Genomic DNA, 22,456 nt, shown 5'->3' on the forward strand with positions numbered 1-22,456 from the left:
TGGGGTACAGACAGGAGCGAGCGTAGGAATTTATTTTCAACTGTTTGTATCTAGATATTAAGCATTGCATCCATCGGTTTAGCCCCCAGTCGCTGCGCAAAACCATTCACAGCGGCCGTTGACCCTAACCCTCGCATTAGCTTTACCTTTTTGTTGAGGTACCCAGGAACCCTGCTCATCAAAAAGTACTCCCAGATAAGTGAAAGAGGTCACCTTAGTCAATTCTACAGTATCACAAAGAAAAGTTTTTGTTTTTTTGGGTTTCCGGCCCATAGTCATTACATGAGATTTGGGTATATTTATCGCTAAGTCCAGAGATTTCATGTAGGCCCCAAAGGTATCTAAAAGCCTTTGGAGCCCTATAGCTGTATGGGCCAATAGGACGGCATCATCCGCGTAGAGGAGCACTGGAATGAGCCTGTCCCCTACCCGAGGTATGTCCAGACTAGCCATTTCCAAAAACTTGCCCAGATTATTAATATACAAAGAAGTAGTGGTGCTATAATAAATCCTTGGCGGACACCTCTGCCTGATGTAAAGTGTCTTGTGCATTTTCCTTCTTGGTTGACCCTCACTCTTGCGGCGAGATCCCTGTGTAGGTCGGCCAAGAAGTAGACTAAACTAGGATCAATGCCCATATCTAACAGAATGTGCCAGAGCTTACAACAGTCATCTTCAGCTTCCAGTTTGCCTCTTCTGTCATTTAATAAATCCCTTATCACGATGGTCTAAGATCCATGGTCCAAATCATCCTCTGGAACAGGGGTCCAGTGCCATATCTCGTCGTCAAAGACCTGCCCCTTTATTTATTTTTCATGTATCCATCAATTAAGTGCTTCCTCGACCCTGAGACTTAGGATAAGCTGTTCCAACCCACCCAATAGACAGGGAATTTAAAACAATTTGAAGGTGTAGGAAACCTGTCCTTTTCAGCAAAAAGCTTGGCTTTATGCTCCCTAAATGCAACATGTTTACTAGGCTGTTATACCTATACCCTTTGTAATGTTGTATCCTTGGTGGTCTGGATCACCCTGAACACCTCCGGCCATTTTATAGAAGTCATTAGGGATGGCCATACTGGTCAACAGCAACAACAAATCCGCTTTGTGTGACAATACAGTGGTAGGGATAAGGAGTGCGCTCAGCTGCATCAGCCCTCCCTCCCCAGCAACACCTTGGAAGCAGGAGTACTTCTGTGAAGGAGCACGTTATTCTGTTGGTAGGAAGGGTGTCTATTTACAGGCCTAAAATGCCATTACTTGAGACCTCTGGGTCCTACTAAAAAGGTGGTACATACCACCTGCTGCCTGCATCCGCCCAATGGTCTCCTTCCCAATCCATGCTTCCCAAGATCATTTGTGGATCCTTCATCAGGTGGTGGCAACACTGTTGCAGAAAGGAGCAATTAAGTTGGTGCCAGAGCAGAAAATTGAATAGGGGTGCTATTCCTGGTACTTCCTAAGAAGGATGCCTGTCCCAGTCTGATCCTAGCCTTCAGGCTTCTTAACTGGTACCTACACAAGGAACATTTCTGGATGCTTTCCCTGGCTCATGTTGTACTGGTGCTGGATTAGAAGACTGAATGGTGTCCCTCGTCATACAGGACACTTTCTTGCACATACCAGTCATGCAGTCACACAGGAAGAACCTGCAGTCAGCGGTGGGTACTACTCACTCCCAATTTGCTGTTCTTTTTTTTGGCTACACATTGGCACTTAGTCTTCACCAAGGTGATGGCATTGGTGGTGGCTTATCTCGGGAAGTCAGGAATCACTGTTTTTCCATACCTGGACAACTGGCTCCTTAATGCTGGTTCTCCACAAACTGTGTTTCACCACCTGCAAATGAAAGGATCCCTTTTGGGTTTTTTTTTGTTTGTTTTTTAAACACACTTTATTATTGACTGCAAGGAATGATAATGGCATTGAACGGGACAATTGTTTGTTTGACTGGAGTTTTTCCATCATTATGTCCAAGTCTGACTTGGAGTCCTCCCAGTGCCTACTGTACTGGAAGCTAGCCTACTCTGAGGGTTTCCACCTCCACAAAGGATCCATTTGGCACACGTTTTTGGTGTAAACTCTGAGCACACTCTTTCAACTGTTTGGTCTGCTGGCCTCCTGCGTCTTTCTAGTCACTTGTGCACGCTTGCACAAGAGAGCTGTACAGTGTTACATCATAGGCAGTGTTTCCAAAATCAGGGAGATCTTCAAGACTCCTAAGTGATCTCCGTGGATGCTGCAGTGGAGTTGGGCTGGTGGGTGTCAGAAGACAACCTCTTAGAGTGAAGTCGTTTTGGATCCCATTGTTGGTGGTTAAAGTGATAAAAGAAGCTTCAACCTTTAGGTGGGGCATGCACCAGGAGAATCTTGAGACTTTAGTCATTAGAAGAGCAGAGGTTGCATATCAGCTTTGTAGAACTATAGGTGTTTCTGAAAGCACACAAGGCCTTCCCTTTATGGTTAGGCAGTTCAAATCTTCTTGAAATACATTACAACTGTGATGTGGTATATCAACAAGCGGGGGAGTAGGGTCTCATCTTTTCTGTTGGGAAGTGCTGAGACTCTGGTTGTAGGCGCAGGAGCTATGCATGGTTGCCAACCACCTGAATGCCTCTCTGAACATCAGGCTTACAAAGTCTCCCAATGGCATCTCCTGGATATTGAGAGATTTCTTTCAGTGGGGCATGCTTCAGGAGGACGTTTGCTTCCTACCTCACTACATATTTCCTTTTATATCCTTTATGCCTCTATTTCTGAGAAATATGCGCCAGGACCCAGCCCAAGCCATCCTAATCTCTCCAGACGGGCCAAGAAGACTGGTCCCTCTTCATCTCCTACTGAGAGTGGATCTCATGTCGCAGACAAGGTGTTGGCGATGTGTGGGGCCATCCAAGTTCTTTTCGTTACTATCAGAGCTGGTCAACGTGATCCTAAGTCCGTATGGGAGATGGAACAAGTATGTGTCCTGGTGTACCAACAATGGTGTAGGACTTGGAAAGCATCTATGGCCAATATATTACTGTTTATACTAACCTTAGCCTAATGAGGCTATGCAGTGGCCACTGTCAAGGAGTATCTGGCAACATTGTCTGCTTTTTGTTTTTTTATATCCTACAGACCAACCATCCCTGTTCAGGTTACCGGTGGTGCATAGATTTTTAAAGGATTGACACGCAGGCATCCACCTGTTTGTGCCATTTATCATGCCATTTTGGGACTCAAATCTTGTTTTGATGCTCTGGATTGTGAATCCTTTTGAGCCTTTACGTAGGTCAAGTTGAGGATTCATATGTTTTCTACTCTGATCACGGAGGTTATATATTTCCCTTTTTTCTACTTCTATTTATGCATCCTAATCTATATATTATAAATTCATTCTGTATGTTGTAGAGATCTATGGGAAGATTGTACTCTGGGGCACATTATATATTTTCCACTCCGAGCACGGAGGATGTACTTTCCTCTTTTTTCAATTTCAACTTTATACATCTTAATCTTTATTCTATAGATTTGTTTTCTTTTTTGTATCCTTTAGAGACCTTTTTCTTGCTCTTGCCAAATTTCTTACACATGCTAGCACGAAATAGGACATGTCCCTTTTTCCTCCACTTTGGTCTATGGCGTACCTCCATGTATGTTTATCCATGAGCCTCAGTATACGACAGTTTGTATTTTGTGCATTGAAATGTATGTTATGTATATATTTTTTTTAGAAATATCCAGTGGTTCTCCTGAAGAAGGCGGTCCATCGCCGAAACTCGCGTCGAGATTAATTGCGATATTATAATCATTTATTGACTACCACTGTACTTATATCAATTGCCATTTCTTTTGAAATGTTTTTAACCAATTATGGCGGTTGTATTATATAGGTTGTGTCTACCTCCCTTTTTTAATTATGCTATTGAATAATTGATGTGTACTGTTTTCATTTTGTAATACATATATATATATATATCTTTTCTATATATATTTGTATAGTGTGTCAGTATATTGAGGTTCCCTCTTCACTTATCAAGGGTTCATGTTTAACCTGATTCTCAACAGGTCATTTGTTGCCAAGGAAGTTTTTACTATATTTGAATTTACCCAGTCCTAGGAACTCCATTTTGGAATCAGGGGGTTATTTTATACTAACTGCCCAAGGGAATTCAAGCTCACTGTACCAGAGTTAAGTCTTCTACAACAGCTTTAACACAGGGAGTGCAGGTGGCAGACAATTACAAAGCAGTAACATGGTCTTCCTTACTCTCCTTTGCCGAACATTACTGCTTGACCTCCAATGTGAGCTGCGATGGGAACTTCGGCTGTTCTGTCTTGCTGGATATCATTGTATGATGTTTCTTCAGATCCTTTTCCTATTGGAGTATTTGTTGGAAATCTATTCAAAGGTGATGCATCTGTATTTAGAAGTATCTATCATAAGAAAAAGTTACTTACCTTTGGTAGTGATCTTTCTGGTGTGTAGTCTATTTGCATGCAGATCACTCACTGACCCTCCCACGTGCAAATTCAGAACGAAACTCTACCATCAGTTGCTGCACTGCAGTCCTTCTTCTCGCCCCCTCTGGAATAAAATATAGTAGGATAGGCATCATAGCCCTGGGATTGGGCACTTAGTTCCTCCAATTAAATCACTGTGGCTCCATTCCTGAAGTTGAGTTTCAGTCAGCGCCCCCTGTTTCGGCCAGAGAGCTATATCAGAAGTTTCCCTATCAAGTCTGGCACCTGGTTAAGATGTCTCAGGATGACGCAGCTGGTCAAATGCAACATATCAATTATAATAATTGACATATAATTGCCAGAGGTTTTTAGCAGACCTCTGGACTGAGACTCGCATTCACTCTCTGATCTGTTTACCCTCTCACTGCTGTAGGTCCTGGGTTTTGAATAACTGTAAGGCTGTATTCGATGTGAATGGCATGTAGTGCGTGCTTACAGATACGAAGGTCTATTACCTCCGTTGTGGTAGTGTATTAGAGTGACTTTGAGGGATGTTAGATCAGCAAATAAGGACAGTGAGGGTATGTGAAGTCACCTGGCTTAAAAAGAAATGCATTTATGTTGGTTTTTCCATAGATGATAGATCGGTCATTGGCTATCCATTCCAGTATGTGTGTTTTTACTTGCATACATGGTAAATGTCTGTCTGCACTTGTAGTGCTGTTATTTGGGTAATGCCCAATGCATATGTAAGCAGTGTTACCTTTTTACTGACCCCCAAGTAGTTGTGGGCTCCATCATGCCATTGCACTGAAGTTAACTGTCAAAAGGCGTAGTTGATCATAATTTTCACAATGAAAGTAGTACACGCATGGGCATGAGCCCTATCAGTGCAAGTTGCTTGTACGTTTATTGCCAGCGGTGTTGACTACCATACGGATTTGTAGTGGGTTTGGATGACTGCAGTGCACCAGGCACATGTGCTACGTATATCAAAGCACCATATTTTGAGGGATGCTGATGAATTGCAGTATTGTATTGGTTTGCAACATTTATATAGCTCTTACTACCCTTATGTGGGGTACTGAAATGCTTGCCTTCTTTAGCAGCAAGCCACGCCGTCCAGGGTGTGTGGTTGGAAGGGTGGTGCTTGTGATCCGGTTTGAGAATGTTTTCATGTTGTGCATGATGATCATCAACGTGCAATTTTTATAATATAGGATGCAGCATTTACAAGTGTGGTGAATTAAGAGGCGTGAGAGAGAGACATGCACAACATAGTTAGTGTACTGGTTATTGCACTGGGTTGTCCAGCCTGATGTTTTCCCACAGGTCCCACATATGAGCATTCCTTTCTTTGGACTCTTAAAGCGTTACATAAAATATAGAAAAAGTAATGGGATGAATTATTGCAATTAGTTTAACATCCGGCGATCATTCGGGTAGCAGTCCACTCATCGTTTATTTGCCCTCATGTTTTTCTTCTGTGTAATCTTACACAAAGGCTAGATTGGTTTATTTAAGCACTTTGTCCGAATTGAGTGGTACTTGAGTAGGTGTGCATCTAAGGTTTGCTGAATCAGCACTTGCACAATTATTATTGATGTTGTTTTGAATTAGTCTCTGTATTACTGATTTGTAACTATCGCCATGCTTATTCTCATTTGTTCTGTAAAATCCACTTTTTCTGATGTCTCACATTGAAAACCCCTATTTTTCCAACCCATATTGAAGCGGATGTCCTGGTCTTAATAAAAATTAAATTTCACCAAATTCCTCCGCAAATAAGACTATGGTCAGGATAGAGCACTGATTTATAATTGATGCACGGACAGTTGACTCTACTGCGTATTCATGGTTCAAGAGGATAACATTTATTTCTTGTAACCATATGTTTGCTGCTTATATCAGGAGGAAATTCACATTTGATGAACTCCTCTGCCAGATTAATGGTTCGACAAAATATCATGTAGACTTATTTAAAAATAAACTACATGCTTGATGGCTGAAAATGTCTAAAGATAAAGTGTTGTTTCAGTGCGCTGTGGCTTAAGGGCAAAATCACAGAATGACATTCCAGAAACACCTGCAGTTGAAGTTCAAATAAATGTTTAGAAAAAGGTTGGAGATTTCTGAGCCCAACACTGTATAAGGGAATATATATCCCAACGTATGAATTTACAACACAAAAAAACTGAACAAGGATTACAGGTTCGTAACGTTTTCCTTCCATTTCGACTGATACGGAGAGGTTAAGTTTGGAAGGTGATTTCTAACACATCTCTGGCCTTGGATTTTAAAATAATTTGAATACTTTCTCGGATCAGTTGCTCCCATTTTTATTCAGTAGTTTAAAAAGGGAGTGGATGCTTCGTGAGTCAGTGTGATCTCCAATTATTGATCACTTAGTTGACCCATTTCTTACTATATGTGCAGGTATACATCATACATTTTTGTTTATATAGTGATAAATACTTAGTTTTAAAATACACATTTGTAGTGTATATTCATCAGTTTGCTATTCATTTTCCTTTTCTTTTTTGTGCAGGATGGGTGTCACATTTACTGGAACAGACGGGGAAACAATGGAAATTAAATGTCGCGGAAAACCGGAGAGGTAAATGCCATTTTTCTGCTCTTATGCAAAACGATATGGTTAATTATCAGTTTCACATTTTTTTTAGCTGTTCCTAATGTTCATTTGGTTTTTCAACATAAATCCTTTTTTTGAGCATATACTGCCCACCCTAAAAACGAAGACTGTTGATGCTGAAGGAGGAAGCACAGATATATTTTTTAACACTCTTTAAGTTCTGGCAAATGTTGTGAAGAATGACGAAGCAAAGAAGGGCCCTGAAAACGAAACTACCAGCAGGACTAGGAGAAATAAACCAATCTAGTAAAAGGACAAACCCTGCCTGGTAATTGGATGAAAGCAAAGCATGAAATCATACATTAGAATGTGCAAAAAGTCTCAATGTTGTGAAGCCCAAGCACAAGAGAATGGCGATTTTCAGTGGCAGTGAAAGCTGATGTTGATGGCCTGCAGTATCCCCTTGCCAGTGTTAAAACTTTAAAAATAACAGTCCTATTTGGTAGCAGATTGGCGTACTTGAACTAGTCACCCTCCAAAGCAGTTTACATCCCCGTGCTGCTCAACCTTTTCTACCCAAAAATCTCTTTTAATTTTGAATACAACAGTCTCATTATCGTACCCCAGAATAAAATCTGCTTTACCTGCAAAGTTAAATATCCTAAGCGGCTGGCTTTTTTGAGTCACAAACTTGAATGAAATTGGAGATAAAAATATCTAAGTCAAGGAAGAAAAAATCGAAATGCAGTTCTTGCACTATAGAAGGAGACTACAAAAATAAAAACCGATTCTGCACAAGCTAAGCCGATTTAGCACTGCAAACACAAAAAAGTACAAAGTAGCTGTGGCATCCTTCAAACCTAAATCCGTGATCCTATCAATTCTTCATTTACAGGATATCTGCAAAAAAGTGTAGAACACTTCATTTCCAAAATCCAAGACATTCATGAATTTATTGGCGTACCCTCCAATCCACCGCTAATTTGAGCTACAAACAAATTACTACCTTGGAATCACAAGCAGACAACTCACTTGGAAAATGTATCTACGTAATTTCACCCTCAACTTCTGACCTTCATCTACAAGAATTGAAGAGGACTATGAGAAGGGCAGTATTCCCCCTGTATCCCTCATATTCCACTAACATTAACAGCATCCTCGCCTCTACATTTCCCTCTTCTGTACAATGATCCAACCTTCAATCAAGAAACCCTGCATCGACCTGCAGAACCCCACTTACTAAGTGTTTCTCTCCCACATAGTATATATATATGTGTGTGTGTATATATATATATATATATATATATATATATATATATATATATATATATATATACAGTCCAAGCCTGAGGTTTTGCTGGTACAAAACAGGCGCTGACTCCGTGGGATCTTACTTCAGGAAAAAGTTTTTATTTTTACAAAAGAAAAGGTAGACGCGTTTCGACGGCTGTACCGCCTTGCTCACAATATATATATATAGTGTGTGTGTATGTACTCTTAGTTTTCCACATTATTGGTCAACTCACAGTTCAACGGGGGTCCAGACCAATAAGGGGGACATAATAAGGATTAGTATTTTCATGGGTTGCCATGTTGCTTATCAACAACAATAACAGCACACAGAACATAACCTTCTAAATGTGTTGATGGCATTTGATGTAGTGTACCACTGTACCCCATCCACCATACTCAATGCTGAAGGGATACAGGCCAATACTGTTACCTGGATAGCCTCCTTCTTACCTAACATAGTGCAGTATATTAGCCTCCTTCTTACCTAACATAGCGCAGTATACTTGATACTATTTTGCTGTAGAGTATAGTAGTTATTATGTGCAGCACTGCAGGGTTCACCCTAATTCCACCCCTTCATTTAAAACCTATCTCCTCTAATTGCTCAAACGTTTTAATCTGCTCCAGCCATGCAGACGTTGACACAAAGGACACCCTCCACAGACTAACCCAGCCTACGTGAGGTAAGCCAAATATTGCAAGGCATCACCTAAAGCTAAAGCCAGACAAGACAGAAGTACTTATTAGCGTTAACCTAGGTAAGTCCGTTTTCTAAGACCATTCAGTATTAGCATCTCCTCTAAAGAGAGAAAGCTAAGGGCAACAAAGTATTTGACTCAAAACTTGAATATCACATCCACGAAAAAAAAAAAATTTTGCTTCATTCTAAGTATTTGACTCAAAACTTGAATATCACATCCACGAAAAAAATTAAATTTTGCTTCATTCTTCCCACTCTACATTGTAGATTTCTTTCCTGGTGTATGCCTAAAGGCTTCGAATGCGAAAAGAACAATTGATGGACAGAATGCAGAACAATGTCATACATTCACCACAGTACAGAGATCTGGGCCTAAATCCATCGTTTTTCTCCCCATGCCATTCCAGTTTGAACCCAGCCATATGCAAATCACTCTTGAACCTGTGCCCAATGGGAACAGTCCAGCCGAACTGCCAGGTCAAGTCCTCCCTGGACTGAAAACAAGCATCCTAGGACCTAGAAACCTGCTAAATTCAGGGACTGTTTCAAGTTCAAGAAAGCGAACGCCTTTAATTTCAGACAAATAGATTACAACTTTTTGAGAAACACCAAATATTCATGCAACCCACCTGTCATTTCTTCCGTTTTCACAACTCTTAGTCACTTGCCCTCTCATAAAATCTGGATTCAGACCATCTGCTCCTGCACCTTTTGCTTCCTTCTCTCCTTTCTGTTCTCTCCCTTCTCGTTACTTCCTCTTGTCCCCTATTCTCATTTATCGGCTCCCTCCTCAATCTTTTGACCTCTTCTCTACGTAGCATTCTTTCACCACTTGTCACTTCTTTCCTTCTCTTCCCCTCTTTTAATTTACTTTCTATTTGCCTATCTCCGCACTCTCTGCCTTCTTCCTTCTGCTCTTCCCACTTGCTAGCTCCTACTCTTCTTGCTTTTCACCTTCCATCTCACCACTTCTTTTATCCAGACTTCTTCCACACTTTCCCCTCTTTTCTGTCTCTTGCCCCCAATTTCACCTATACCTCTCTCGAGCACACTATAATACAGCCAGGTAAAACGACCTCGAACAATGAAACACTTGTATATGCCCACACAAACATAGCCCTATCATCTCTACACATGCTCACCAAATCACACTTCGAGCACACTATACGACACCCAGGTAAAACGACCTCGAGCAATGAAACACTTGTATATGCCCACACAAACATAGCCCTATCATCTCTACACATGCTCACCAAATCACACTTCCAAACATACAAACACATTTTTTGTTTTTTTACATTTTCCTTGATTGATACAACATAGCACATTTAACACACAAACCATTTTACATGTGACACCACACCCTCCATCTTCACACCAAAGTGTCCCTACAATGACTAGAGACACTATGCAACATAACGCATCACCTATCCTACCAGTTCAAATAACAATCACACCTTATTATAGCACACCACAAGTGAGAACATATGCAAATACACAAGCCGCTTAATGTCACACTACACATTTGCACCACTAGGCTTGGCAAAACATACTACCCTCACAATAACTCAATCTACAGCACACCAGTATTGAAATGAAATTGACAACATACCAGTGGCGTCACTAGGGTTGGTGTCACCCGGTGCGAGTAACTCATGGTGTCACTCCCTCACAACTTACCGGATGGACCAACTCACCCTCTGCCTGCACCATGTCCCCTCTGCCTGCACCATCTCTCCCTCTGTCCGCACCATCTCTCCCTCTGTCCGCACCATCTCTCCCTCTGTCCGCACCATTTCACCCCCTGCCTGCACCATTTCACCCCCTGCCTGCACCATCTTTCCCTCAGCCTACACCATCTCACCCTCTGCCTGCACCATCTCCCCTCTGGTTGCACCATCTCTCCCTGTGTCCACACCATCTCCCCTCCGCCTGCACCATCTCTCCCTTTGCCTGCACCATCTCTCCCTCTGCCTGCACCATCTCTCCCTCTGCCTGCACCATCTCTCCCTCTGCCTGCACCATCTCTCCCTCTGCCTGCACCATCTCTCCCTCTGCCTGCACCATCTCTCCCTCTGCCTGCACCATCTCTCCCTCTGCCTGCCCCATCTCTCCCTCTGCCTGCACCATCTCCCCTCTGCCTGCACCATCTCCCCTCTGCCTGCACCATCTCCCCTCTGCCTGCACCATCTCCCCTCTGCCTGCACCATCTCCCCTCTGCCTGCACCATCTCCCCTCTGCCTGCACCATCTCCCCTCTGCCTGCACCATCTCCCCTCTGCCTGCACCATCTCTCCCTCTGCCTGCACCATCTCTCCCTCTGCCTGCACCATCTCTCCCTCTGCCTGCACCATCTCTCCCTCTGCCTGCACCATCTCTCCCTCTGCCTGCACCATCTCTCCCTCTGCCTGCACCATCTCTCCCTCTGCCTGCACCATCTCTCCCTCTGCCTGCACCATCTCTCCCTCTGCCTGCACCATCTCTCCCTCTGCCTGCACCATCTCTCCCTCTGCCTGCACCATCTCACCCCCTGCCTGCACCATCTCACCCCTGCCTGCACCATCTCACCCCTGCCTGCAGCATCTCACCCCTGCCTGCAGCATCTCACCCCTGCCTGCAGCATCTCACCCCTGCCTGCAGCATCTCACCCCTGCCTGCAGCATCTCACCCCTGCCTGCAGCATCTCACCCCTGCCTGCAGCATCTCACCCCTGCCTGCAGCATCTCACCCCTGCCTGCAGCATCTCACCCCTGCCTGCAGCATCTCACCCCTGCCTGCAGCATCTCACCCCTGCCTGCAGCATCTCACCCCTGCCTGCAGCATCTCACCCCTGCCTGCAGCATCTCTCCCTCTGCCTGCAGCATCTCTCCCTCTGCCTGCAGCATCTCTCCCTCTGCCTGCAGCATCTCTCCCTCTGCCTGCAGCATCTCTCCCTCTGCCTGCAGCATCTCTCCCTCTGCCTGCAGCATCTCTCCCTCTGCCTGCAGCATCTCTCCCTCTGCCTGCAGCATCTCTCCCTCTGCCTGCAGCATCTCTCCCTCTGCCTGCAGCATCTCTCCCTCTGCCTGCAGCATCTCTCCCTCTGCCTGCACCATCTCTCCCTCTGCCTGCACCATCTCCCCTCTGCCTGCACCATCTCCCCTCTGCCTGCACCATCTCCCCTCTGCCTGCACCATCTCCCCTCTGCCTGCACCATCTCCCCTCTGCCTGCACCATCTCTCCCTCTGCCTGCACCATCTCCCCTCTGCCTGCACCATCTCCCCTCTGCCTGCACCATCTCCCCTCTGCCTGCACCATCTCCCCTCTGCCTGCACCATCTCCCCTCTGCCTGCACCATCTCCCCTCTGCCTGCACCATCTCCCCTCTGCCTGCACCATCTCCCCTCTGCCTGCACCATCTCCCCTCTGCCTGCACCATCTCCCCTCTGCCTGCACCATCTCCCCTCTGCCTGCACCATCTCCCCTCTGCCTGCACCATCTCTCCCTCTGCCTGCACCATCTCTCCCTCTGCCTGCACCATCTCCCCTCTGCCTGCACCATCTCCCCTCTGCCTGCACCATCTCCCCTCTGCCTGCACCATCTCCCCTCTGCCTGCACCATCTCCCCTCTGCCTGCACCATCTCCCCTCTGCCTGCACCATCTCCCCTCTGCCTGCACCATCTCCCCTCTGCCTGCACCATCTCCCCTCTGCCTGCACCATCTCTCCCTCTGCCTGCACCATCTCTCCCTCTGCCTGCACCATCTCTCCCTCTGCCTGCACCATCTCTCCCTCTGCCTGCACCATCTCTCCCTCTGCCTGCACCATCTCTCCCTCTGCCTGCAGCATCTCACCCCTGCCTGCAGCATCTCACCCCTGCCTGCAGCATCTCACCCCTGCCTGCAGCATCTCACCCCTGCCTGCAGCATCTCACCCCTGCCTGCAGCATCTCACCCCTGCCTGCAGCATCTCACCCCTGCCTGCAGCATCTCACCCCTGCCTGCAGCATCTCACCCCTGCCTGCAGCATCTCTCCCTCTGCCTGCAGCATCTCTCCCTCTGCCTGCAGCATCTCTCCCTCTGCTCCCTCTGCCTGCAGCATCTCTCCCTCTGCCTGCAGCATCTCTCCCTCTGCCTGCAGCATCTCTCCCTCTGCCTGCAGCATCTCTCCCTCTGCCTGCAGCATCTCTCCCTCTGCCTGCAGCATCTCTCCCTCTGCCTGCAGCATCTCTCCCTCTGCCTGCAGCATCTCTCCCTCTGCCTGCAGCATCTCACCCCTGCCTGCAGCATCTCACCCCTGCCTGCAGCATCTCACCCCTGCCTGCAGCATCTCTCCCTCTGCCTGCAGCATCTCTCCCTCTGCTCCCTCTGCCTGCAGCATCTCTCCCTCTGCCTGCAGCATCTCTCCCTCTGCCTGCAGCATCTCTCCCTCTGCCTGCAGCATCTCTCCCTCTGCCTGCAGCATCTCTCCCTCTGCCTGCAGCATCTCTCCCTCTGCCTGCAGCATCTCTCCCTCTGCCTGCAGCATCTCTCCCTCTGCCTGCAGCATCTCTCCCTCTGCCTGCAGCATCTCTCCCTCTGCCTGCAGCATCTCTCCCTCTGCCTGCAGCATCTCTCCCTCTGCCTGCAGCATCTCTCCCTCTGCCTGCAGCATCTCCCCTCTGTCCGCACCATCTCCCCTCTGTCCGCACCATCTCCCCTCTGCCTGCACCATCTCCCCTCTGCCTGCACCATCTCCCCTCTGCCTGCACCATCTCCCCTCTGCCTGCACCATCTCCCCTCTGCCTGCACCATCTCCCCTCTGCCTGCAGCATCTCTCCCTCTGCCTGCAGCATCTCTCCCTCTGCCTGCAGCATCTCTCCCTCTGCCTGCAGCATCTCTCCCTCTGCCTGCAGCATCTCTCCCTCTGCCTGCAGCATCTCCCCTCTGTCCGCACCATCTCCCCTCTGTCCGCACCATCTCCCCTCTGCCTGCACCATCTCCCCTCTGCCTGCACCATCTCCCCTCTGCCTGCACCATCTCCCCTCTGCCTGCACCATCTCCCCTCTGCCTGCACCATCTCCCCTCTGCCTGCACCATCTCCCCTCTGCCTGCACCATCTCCCCTCTGCCTGCACCATCTCCCCTCTGCCTGCACCATCTCCCCTCTGCCTGCACCATCTCCCCTCTGCCTGCACCATCTCCCCTCTGCCTGCACCATCTCCCCTCTGCCTGCACCATCTCCCCTCTGCCTGCACCATCTCCCCTCTGCCTGCACCATCTCCCCTCTGCCTGCACCATCTCTCCCTCTGTCTGCACCATCTCTCCATCTGTCTGCACCATCTCCCCTCCGCTGCACCATCTCCCCTCCGCTGCACCATCTCACCCCCTGCCTGCACCCTCTCACCCCCTGCCTGCACCATCTCACCCCCTGCCTGCACCATCTCACCCCCTGCTTGCACCATCTCTCCCTTTGGCCACACTATCTCCCCTCTGCCTGCACCATCTCTCCCTTTACTGTAAGCATCTCAGGTGAGGTCGCTGGTGAAAACGTAGCAGGTTGTGATAAATTGTGATTTTTCTGTGCAACTGCACGCAGGAATTCAACATAAATGCCATAGTTGTACCCCACCCTCCACAAACAGCTCATCCAGGACAAAGTTTCGTCACTAATGACTTATGCATCCAAATCTGATGCACAGACCTTTTTGCAGAAAACCCATATTTCGTAATTTCCCACAGATTCTGGAGTCTTTGAAAAGTCCCTCAGATTTTGGAAATGTTGGAAATTACCTGCAGTTTTGGTATCTCTGCCTCGATCCACAGGTAGCAGAAATCAAGCAAAGTTACCAGAGATGGGGAGGAATATCTGAGGGCAAGGAAGGTGGGCTGTGCCAGCAGTCACCAACACAGTTTAGCAAACTGCTGCCATTGATTTAGCTGCTCATATAATGCCAGTTAATCGCCTGCACAGCGAGTCCTTTCTGAAATGTTTCCCAGTCTGGGTCACTTATTTATTCACTGAGTCTCCACAGGCCGCTAAGATTAAATGTGGGAAACACCTGCTTTTTCCTCAGTGTCACAAATAGGTAAAGGATGCTGAGGTGAATGAACTGTGTTATAGGAAAGAGACTCTGGCTTCAGTCCAATGAGAGACGTGTTAGAGAGGCAGAGATTTTACGCTCAGGGACAGGTTACCAGGCTGCTCTCCACAAATAGTTTGCTCCTTGTAGTATTGAACCCTTCATCCTACGCGTTGCACCTTTTTAGAGAGTACCCAAAACATACCTGTGCTAGGTATGCTGGCATATTTTGACTTGAGCGCAAAAAATGCACTACAAGTTAGAGTTGTTAAGTTGAAGCTCCAATTCCAAACTAATTTTTTGTGTTAAACCTCTAAAAAGAACCGCCTCTGTGGCATGAAAATAAAATTTGCCTGGCGAAGCATAAAGAGGCAACATTTATGACTTTTTGGGAGTACAGTTACCAAAACACATGAAATGTGCTTTGAATCCGTGCGCGCGCCGCTGAGGATAAGTTTAAATAGACACAGAGCAGAGGTGAGGCTGCAGAGCTGTGTTACATACACAGCATAGAAAAACCAAAGGTGATGATGGACGGAGCGTTGACAACACAAACACTCACCCCCAGTCAACTGATCTGGGTTTAATCCATCACCGTTCTTTAGCTCACTCCGCCACCCCAGTTCAGACATGACCATATTCAAATCAGTCTGACCCTGTGCCTCATGGGAACAGTCCAGCCCGAACTGCCAAGCCATGTCTTCCCTGGACCGGAATCAAGCTTCCCAGGACCGGTTTCTGGCATTACAGCCGTCTTCAGCCGGGCTAGCTTGACTCCAGTCGCAAAGTGAGCAAGGGACTCACGTCTGAGCATACCCTGCCAACTTAGGGCGAACAAAGAAAAACCAAAGGTGATGGACGGAGCGTTGACAATACAAACACTCACCCCCAGTCAACTGATCTGGGTTTAATCCATCACCGTTCTTTAGCTCTCTTCGCCACTCCAGTTCAGACATGGCCATATGCAAATCAGTCTGACCCTGTGCCTCATGGGAACAGTCCAGCCCGAACTGCCAAGCCATGTCTTCCTTGGACCGGAATCAAGCTTCCCAGGACCGGTTTCTGGCATTACAGCCGTCTTCAGCCGGGCTTGCTTGACTCCAGTGGCAAAGTGAGCAAGGGACTCGCGTCTGAGCATACCCTGCCAACACAGCATAACCAGAGGGTGTCACCCCATGTGAGGGTGTCACCCGGTGCGGTCCGCACCGTCCGCACCCCCCTAGTGACGCCACTGCAACATACCATCCTATATCACACATGCCTTACCCACTATATTCTCTCATTACCATCCATTTAATTTTCAGAACCAAATCAACATACCATCTATTCTTTTCATATCACACCACAGACCATCCCCTCAAATGGACAGCAACAGCATACAAACTCTGTAAGCTAAGAGGAAACATTTCAAGTACCCCTGTGAATCCCACAGGAGCCTGTGGGCCTTAATCAGTGCAATGTTCAATTCCTTTTGTGGAGCTGAGTCCTGCACATCTGGCCTAGCCTCGATGAAGTAACCTATTTCGGACCCTGTTCTCATAGTTCTATCAGATTCGGATGCTCAGCCCATTACTGAACAAAGTTTTTCTGACCAAGGCAATGAATATGATGACAATGGAGGCTTTTATGAGGAGCCCAATATTTTTGAAGACTTGCAGGATGCAAGCGGGTTGGACACCTCCTGTGACATTGTACTCCATTCCCCAAACCCCATGGCCTCTGATGAATCTGCATCTTCCTTCATTCGCAGGGCAGATGAACTGCTTGATTTGACACTGCCTTTGAAGGATGTTATAACCAATATCTTATCTAAAGTCCTCAACCCGGGCAGCCACAGCTTTTGAAACTCTGCTGCTGCTCTTACAGACATACTGGTGGGCACCTGGGGAAAGTTAGGATCATGCTTGTGAATTAATTGATATGTAGAAAGGGGTCACAGGTCTACTTCTGGGGCCAAGACTTTTTAGTGCAACATATTACCCTGGAGGGCCCGGTGGTTCAGGCATCATCCATTCACCTTAGCGTCAACTCCTTTTCCTACCACCCCATCTGAAAAGAAATTAAAGCAGACAAGGAACTTTGCAAAACACATTTACTCTAGTGCCACCTTTGCCATACGATAGGTCACTACCTCCTGGAGCGGTATTCGCACTCCTTGTGGTACGGTGTAACGGACACCTTGCCAGCTGTTCAAGAGAATGCCAGACCTACAGTCCAGTGCCCGAACCTAGATGGCCAAGATTCTGTGAAAAATACCATTCATTCGGGCATGGACACTGCTGCCTGCTTGGGTAGAGCAGTCTGGACTAGCGTGGTGCTTGGGGACCACCCTCTGGATTTGCTCGATGGGCTTTTCATTGGACGTGCAGGAATCCCACATGAGCATCGCATTTGATGGATTGAAACCTTTTGAGGGTCTTAAGAAATTTAAGGATAGCAAGGCCATCTTTCTCTCTTCTCTCTCTCCCCCCCCCCCTCCCCCCTCTGAACCCCTCTAGCTCAGGATGTTCAGCAGTTCGCCCAACAGCAACATCCCTTTCATGGCTTTGGTAGAGGGTATGAGCATAGGCAAAGCCAATACACTCTTCAGCAGGCCTCTGTGCCTGTTCGAGGACAAGGCCAAGGAGTTAGCTATCAGCAGTCAGGCCTCCTTGGCAATGCTCTGCTTACAGTCTCACACCTCCTTCCCTCGCAGCCACATTAATTTGTCCTTGGCGGTGCACAATTGCGCAGTAGGAGGTAGCGTCACCTGTCCACTCCCTGGATGGAGGAGCACCAATTGGTACTAAAGATCATGGGACACCGATAATCCCACACCTCAACACAGGTGTCATCTGCGGTTTCAGGTAGGCAAAGAGCACTTTGATTTCTGCATGTTCGTCCTTTCTCTAATCAGTGCTCTGCAGGTGTACACTGCGGTTATTGTGGTGGTTGCAGCCCATCTCCAGAGGTTGAGAATGCCAGTCTTCCCATACCTCAATGACAGGCTACTAAAGGCAGGCTTGCTTCCGTCGGCCACCACCCAATGAGGGCCGACATGTTAAAATCGCTGGGTTTCTCCTTCAGTGTGTAAAGTCACACCTCACTCCTTCACATCGGCTCCCCTTTATCAGGGCAGTTGTGGATATGGTGCTTTTTGAACTATTCCCCTGCCTCAACAAGTCCAGGACTTTCGGTCCAATGTCCTGATATTTCAACTTTTGACCTGGGTTTCAGTGAAAGTGGCTCTGAGGCTTCTGGACCTCTTGACCTCCTGCTCGTGGACTACTCCAGGTGGCACATGTGGGTCCTTGAGAGGGATCTATAGTCACAGTTGGCTCAGCACCAAGGCAACCTGTCAGACTACATCCAGGTGTCAAAGGTGACTACTAAAGATCTGCAGTGGTGGCTGCTCAACCGGTGGCATACACCTCTCCATACGTCCAGCTAGAGTTAACAGCTGTGATGGATGCCTCGTTGCTGGGTTGGATGGTAGTCATCTGGGGGAGGTGATGATCAGAGGACTGTTCTCCGTAAGCTCAACTCCAAATCAGCTTGTTGGGGTTCTATGCGATTTGCTTAGTACTGAACACGTTCTTCCGAACCATCATAGGAGAATGGATGCATGTTCTCACTAACAGCACAACTGCCTTGTGGTACTGCAACAAACGGGGCAGGGTGGGGTTGAGGGTCCTGTGGCAGGAGCCTCTGCACCTTTTGAAGTGGCTGAATGCTCTCGAAATCGTCATGATCACCCAACACCTGGCAGGATTTTTAAACACCAGGGCAGACAAACTCCACCATCAGTGCCTCGCGGATCACAAATGGTAGTTACATTAGGAGGTGGCACACAGAATTTTCCAGCAGTGGAGAAAACACTGGCTTGATCTGTAACACGTAGTGTCCAAACTTCTGCACATTGGAGTTACAGCGCCAGTCCAACCTGGGAGAAGCCACCCGTCTCCATTGGGGATTGGGACTCCTGTATGCCTTTCTGCCCCTCCCCCTCCTACCCAGACTGCTGAAAAAGTTCTGGAAATACCGGGCCCAAGTCATCCCAGTGGCACTAGAATGGGGGAGGAGTGTGTGTTACCTGACATTTCTGTCCACAATCATTTGTCCTCCAATCTCGCTGCCCCTTCGGGAGAATCTTTTGCTGCAGGATGACAACTGGGTCCTGTATCTGAACTTGCACAATCCACATCTCAATGCAATGAGATTGAGCGGCAACCGTTGGTCTTTCAACCTTCCTTCGAAAGTAATTGGTGTCATTTTGATAGACAGTCTCCCCTCCACTAGGTCTGTATATTCAGGGCGCTGGGCGAAGTTTGTTGCCTGATGCTCCCTCCATCTAGTTCAACCCTTACAAGCAATTTTGTCATCTTGCTAGTTTCTTCTAATGAAAGACAGCCTAGAAGAATGTCTGACATGCTTGGCAAGACTTTTTATGGGCACATGTGAAGGTTATTTGTCATCCCTTTCAGCCTTCTTACGGTTACCAGATCAGCCATCCCTCTTCAAGGCATCTGTTGTGATGCGTTTTTTGAAGGGACTAACCAACATGTTCCTACCAACACCTTTTGTGATGCCGCAGTGGGACCTTACTTTGGTTCACACTAATTTATTAGGGGCGCAGTTTAAAACCTATACACAGTTGTCTTTTAACCCTTCTGACTATCAGGACAGTGTTCCTTGTCACAATCACATCTGCTAGGCAAGTGAGTGTACTCAAGGCATTGTGTCCAACAACCATACACTTTGTTCTTTTTGAACTATCTACTCCTCGAAGCAAAGGGGGCATTTCTGCCAAAGGTTGTTACACCTTTCCACATAGGGCAATCCATTACTTTGCCAACCTTCTGTGCTCCAACTCACCTCTCTAAGGAGAAGGAACAGCTTCATTGACTTGACCCTAAGAGGGCTCTTAGTTTTTACCAGAGATTACTGGCAAGATGATCAGTTTTTCGTTTCTGATCTCTTGAGCGAAAAAAGATAAAGTGGTACAGAAGAAGACCATCTCTCTATGGATTATACTGTGCAGAAAGATCTGCTGCAGGCTAGCTCAGAAGCAGCCCCTAAAAGTGTTATGTGCTCACTCAGAACAGCAGTTAGCCCCCCGGAATGGATCGGATATTAAATAATCCTTACCAGATTTCTTGTGGGAAAAAGTTTCCTGTATCTTTAAGCTGCTAAGAATGATCTAGATAACAGAGAAAGTAAAGTCATTCGACTATAAAATACATATTTGAAAGAAACAGTTAGTTATAGATTCCTTACCTTAGAATTACCACCAGGCATCCGACTGGATCCGGAGAATTTTTTCGTCAGCAGTACCCCTGCGTGTCGAAAGGTGGCATTGGTCGGTTCACCGTTCGTCGTTGGCGCCGTGGTCACCGGGATGACGTCGTGGAAGCTACTTAGACGCCACCCTCGCACGCTGACCGTCTTTTTACAGATTTTTGTCGACGTCGATTTTGAGTGTTTGACTCCTGGTTCATGTCAGGGATGCCCGGTTTCAGGGCTTGCGGCTCCTGCAGCCGCCTAAAGCTGGTGATGGATCAGCACCGCGTGTGCCTGTTTTGCCTGGAGCGCGACCACGACCCCAAGTCGTGCTCCAACTGCCGAACCATGAATCCGAAGTCTTTGCGGGGAGCAGTCCTGAAAGCTTCTCGAGGCCCGGCAGTCAGCTCCGCGCCGTTCGAGGTCGCGGTCGCGTGGGAGGTCGAGGGACTGGTCGTGGAGTCACCACCACCAGTCTTCTTCCAAGTCTTCGCACTCCTCTGGTAAGTCGAAGCACAAGAAGAAGTCGAAGAAGTATACTGTTCCGAAAATGTGGGATCAAGTATAGGTATAAGGCGCCACTAGGCAGATTCACACACCCAGTTCATGAAATTCTTCACTATCTTTACAGGCGGTGCTGAAGGGTGTGGAGAACCACCTAACTTCACAGAACAAAGCCTCAGCTTTCTTTACAAGTTTAATCATCTCCCCAGCACACGTCAAAATCAAACAAAATGGTCTCCCAGTTCTCACATTTGTTTTGCTGTTTGACATATTATTTGTTTGCTGTTGTGAGAACTGGGAGACCATTTTGTTTGATTTTGACGTGTACTGGTGCGATGATTAAAAAGAAGTCGAAGAAGCACCGTCGCTCTTGGACTTCTCCTCGTCGGTCAGCCGACGCGACGAGGGATGTGGGTGGTGTCCCTCCTGCGGCTCCGCATGTGGAGCCCCAAGGGTCTCAGAGTTTCCCTCCTTCCCGGGACCCGGAGCGACCCCTGCCCAGCTTTGGGGCCTTTTATGAAGCGATGCATGCCCTCTTTGGGCAGCCCGACTACGCCGGGGTGCGTTTGGGCCCCGCTGACCCTGCTGGGGGCCCTGGGCCTTCTAAGCCGGCTGCTTTGGCCCCATCACTGCAGGGCCCCCTTGGACCTCATTACACCTCCCCGACGCTGATTCCACCGACTGTCTGCAGCCAATGCCAGTTGTGTCCCCAGCCGGCGTCGACCCCGGCCTTCACCTCGATGTAGACACGGAGCCGTACCGATGTCGAACGACGCCGGATCCGGCGCCGACAGGTACTTTTGTGCCCTTGTTCTACCCTGGTTCTTTGAGATCAGATTTCCAGCCAGAGGAGGGTGAGGAGGACTGGGAGGGATCTGGAGACCCTTTGACTGACCAGCTATGTTACGAACCGGGCTGGAGAGAGGAACTGGGGGAAGCTAGTGGTCTGGATACCTCACCAGACCATGGCATGTTGTCTCCTACTGTGGCTACGGAGGAGGGAGCGTCTTACGCTGTGGTGTTGCGTAGGGCGGCCGAGGCTCTCCACTTCGAGCTACCTACGGTGGCAGTCACAACTAATCTCCTGACAGAAGTGCTTCAACCAGCAGCTAGCTCTTCAGAGTCCCTGCTACCATTTCATGAAGGACTCAGTGACATCTTTTTGGGCCACTGGTCCAGGCCCAACACTGGGGCTCGTGTGGATAGGATTGTTGCTTGACGCTACCTTCCTCTCCCAACACCCCACCCCTGAGAGCTTGGTGGTCCAAGCCTCCACATCCAAAGGCGCATTCCCCAACGCACCACCTGACGGAGAAAGCAAAAAGCTGGACCATCTTGGGAAGAAGATGTCTTCTTCCTCCAGCTTGGGACTGCGGTCGGTAAATACTGCATGTCTGTTGGGCCGTTACACCCACTCAATGGGATACAGTGGCGCAGGTGCTGCCCCAGTGCCCAGAGGAGACCCGGGCCATACTCTCCCATGTAGTTGCCGAGGGGAGAGATGCAGCAAAGTTTACCATTCGCTGTGGACTGGATATCACCGATTTGCTTGACAGGACGATTTCCACGTCGGTAGCCTTTCGACACTACGTCTGGCTGAGGTCGACTGGTTTTTCAGGGGATGTCC

The 22,456-nt window shown here is 47.9% G+C and overlaps 1 protein-coding gene across 1 annotated transcript in view; it reads left to right on the plus strand.

Moving 5' to 3' along the window:
• The window catches only part of ATP11B (ATPase phospholipid transporting 11B (putative)), a 602,728-nt gene that overhangs the window by 265,555 nt on the left and 314,717 nt on the right, over positions 1-22,456 (plus strand). The window contains exon 15 of the mRNA XM_078665453.1: positions 6,994-7,062. Coding sequence (XP_078521579.1) covers positions 6,994-7,062 — 69 coding nt within the window. The remainder of the gene's footprint in view (positions 1-6,993; positions 7,063-22,456) is intronic.

The sequence above is a fragment of the Lissotriton helveticus genome, chromosome 11, assembly GCF_964261635.1.
Source record: "Lissotriton helveticus chromosome 11, aLisHel1.1, whole genome shotgun sequence".
Lineage (NCBI taxonomy): Eukaryota > Metazoa > Chordata > Amphibia > Caudata > Salamandridae > Lissotriton > Lissotriton helveticus.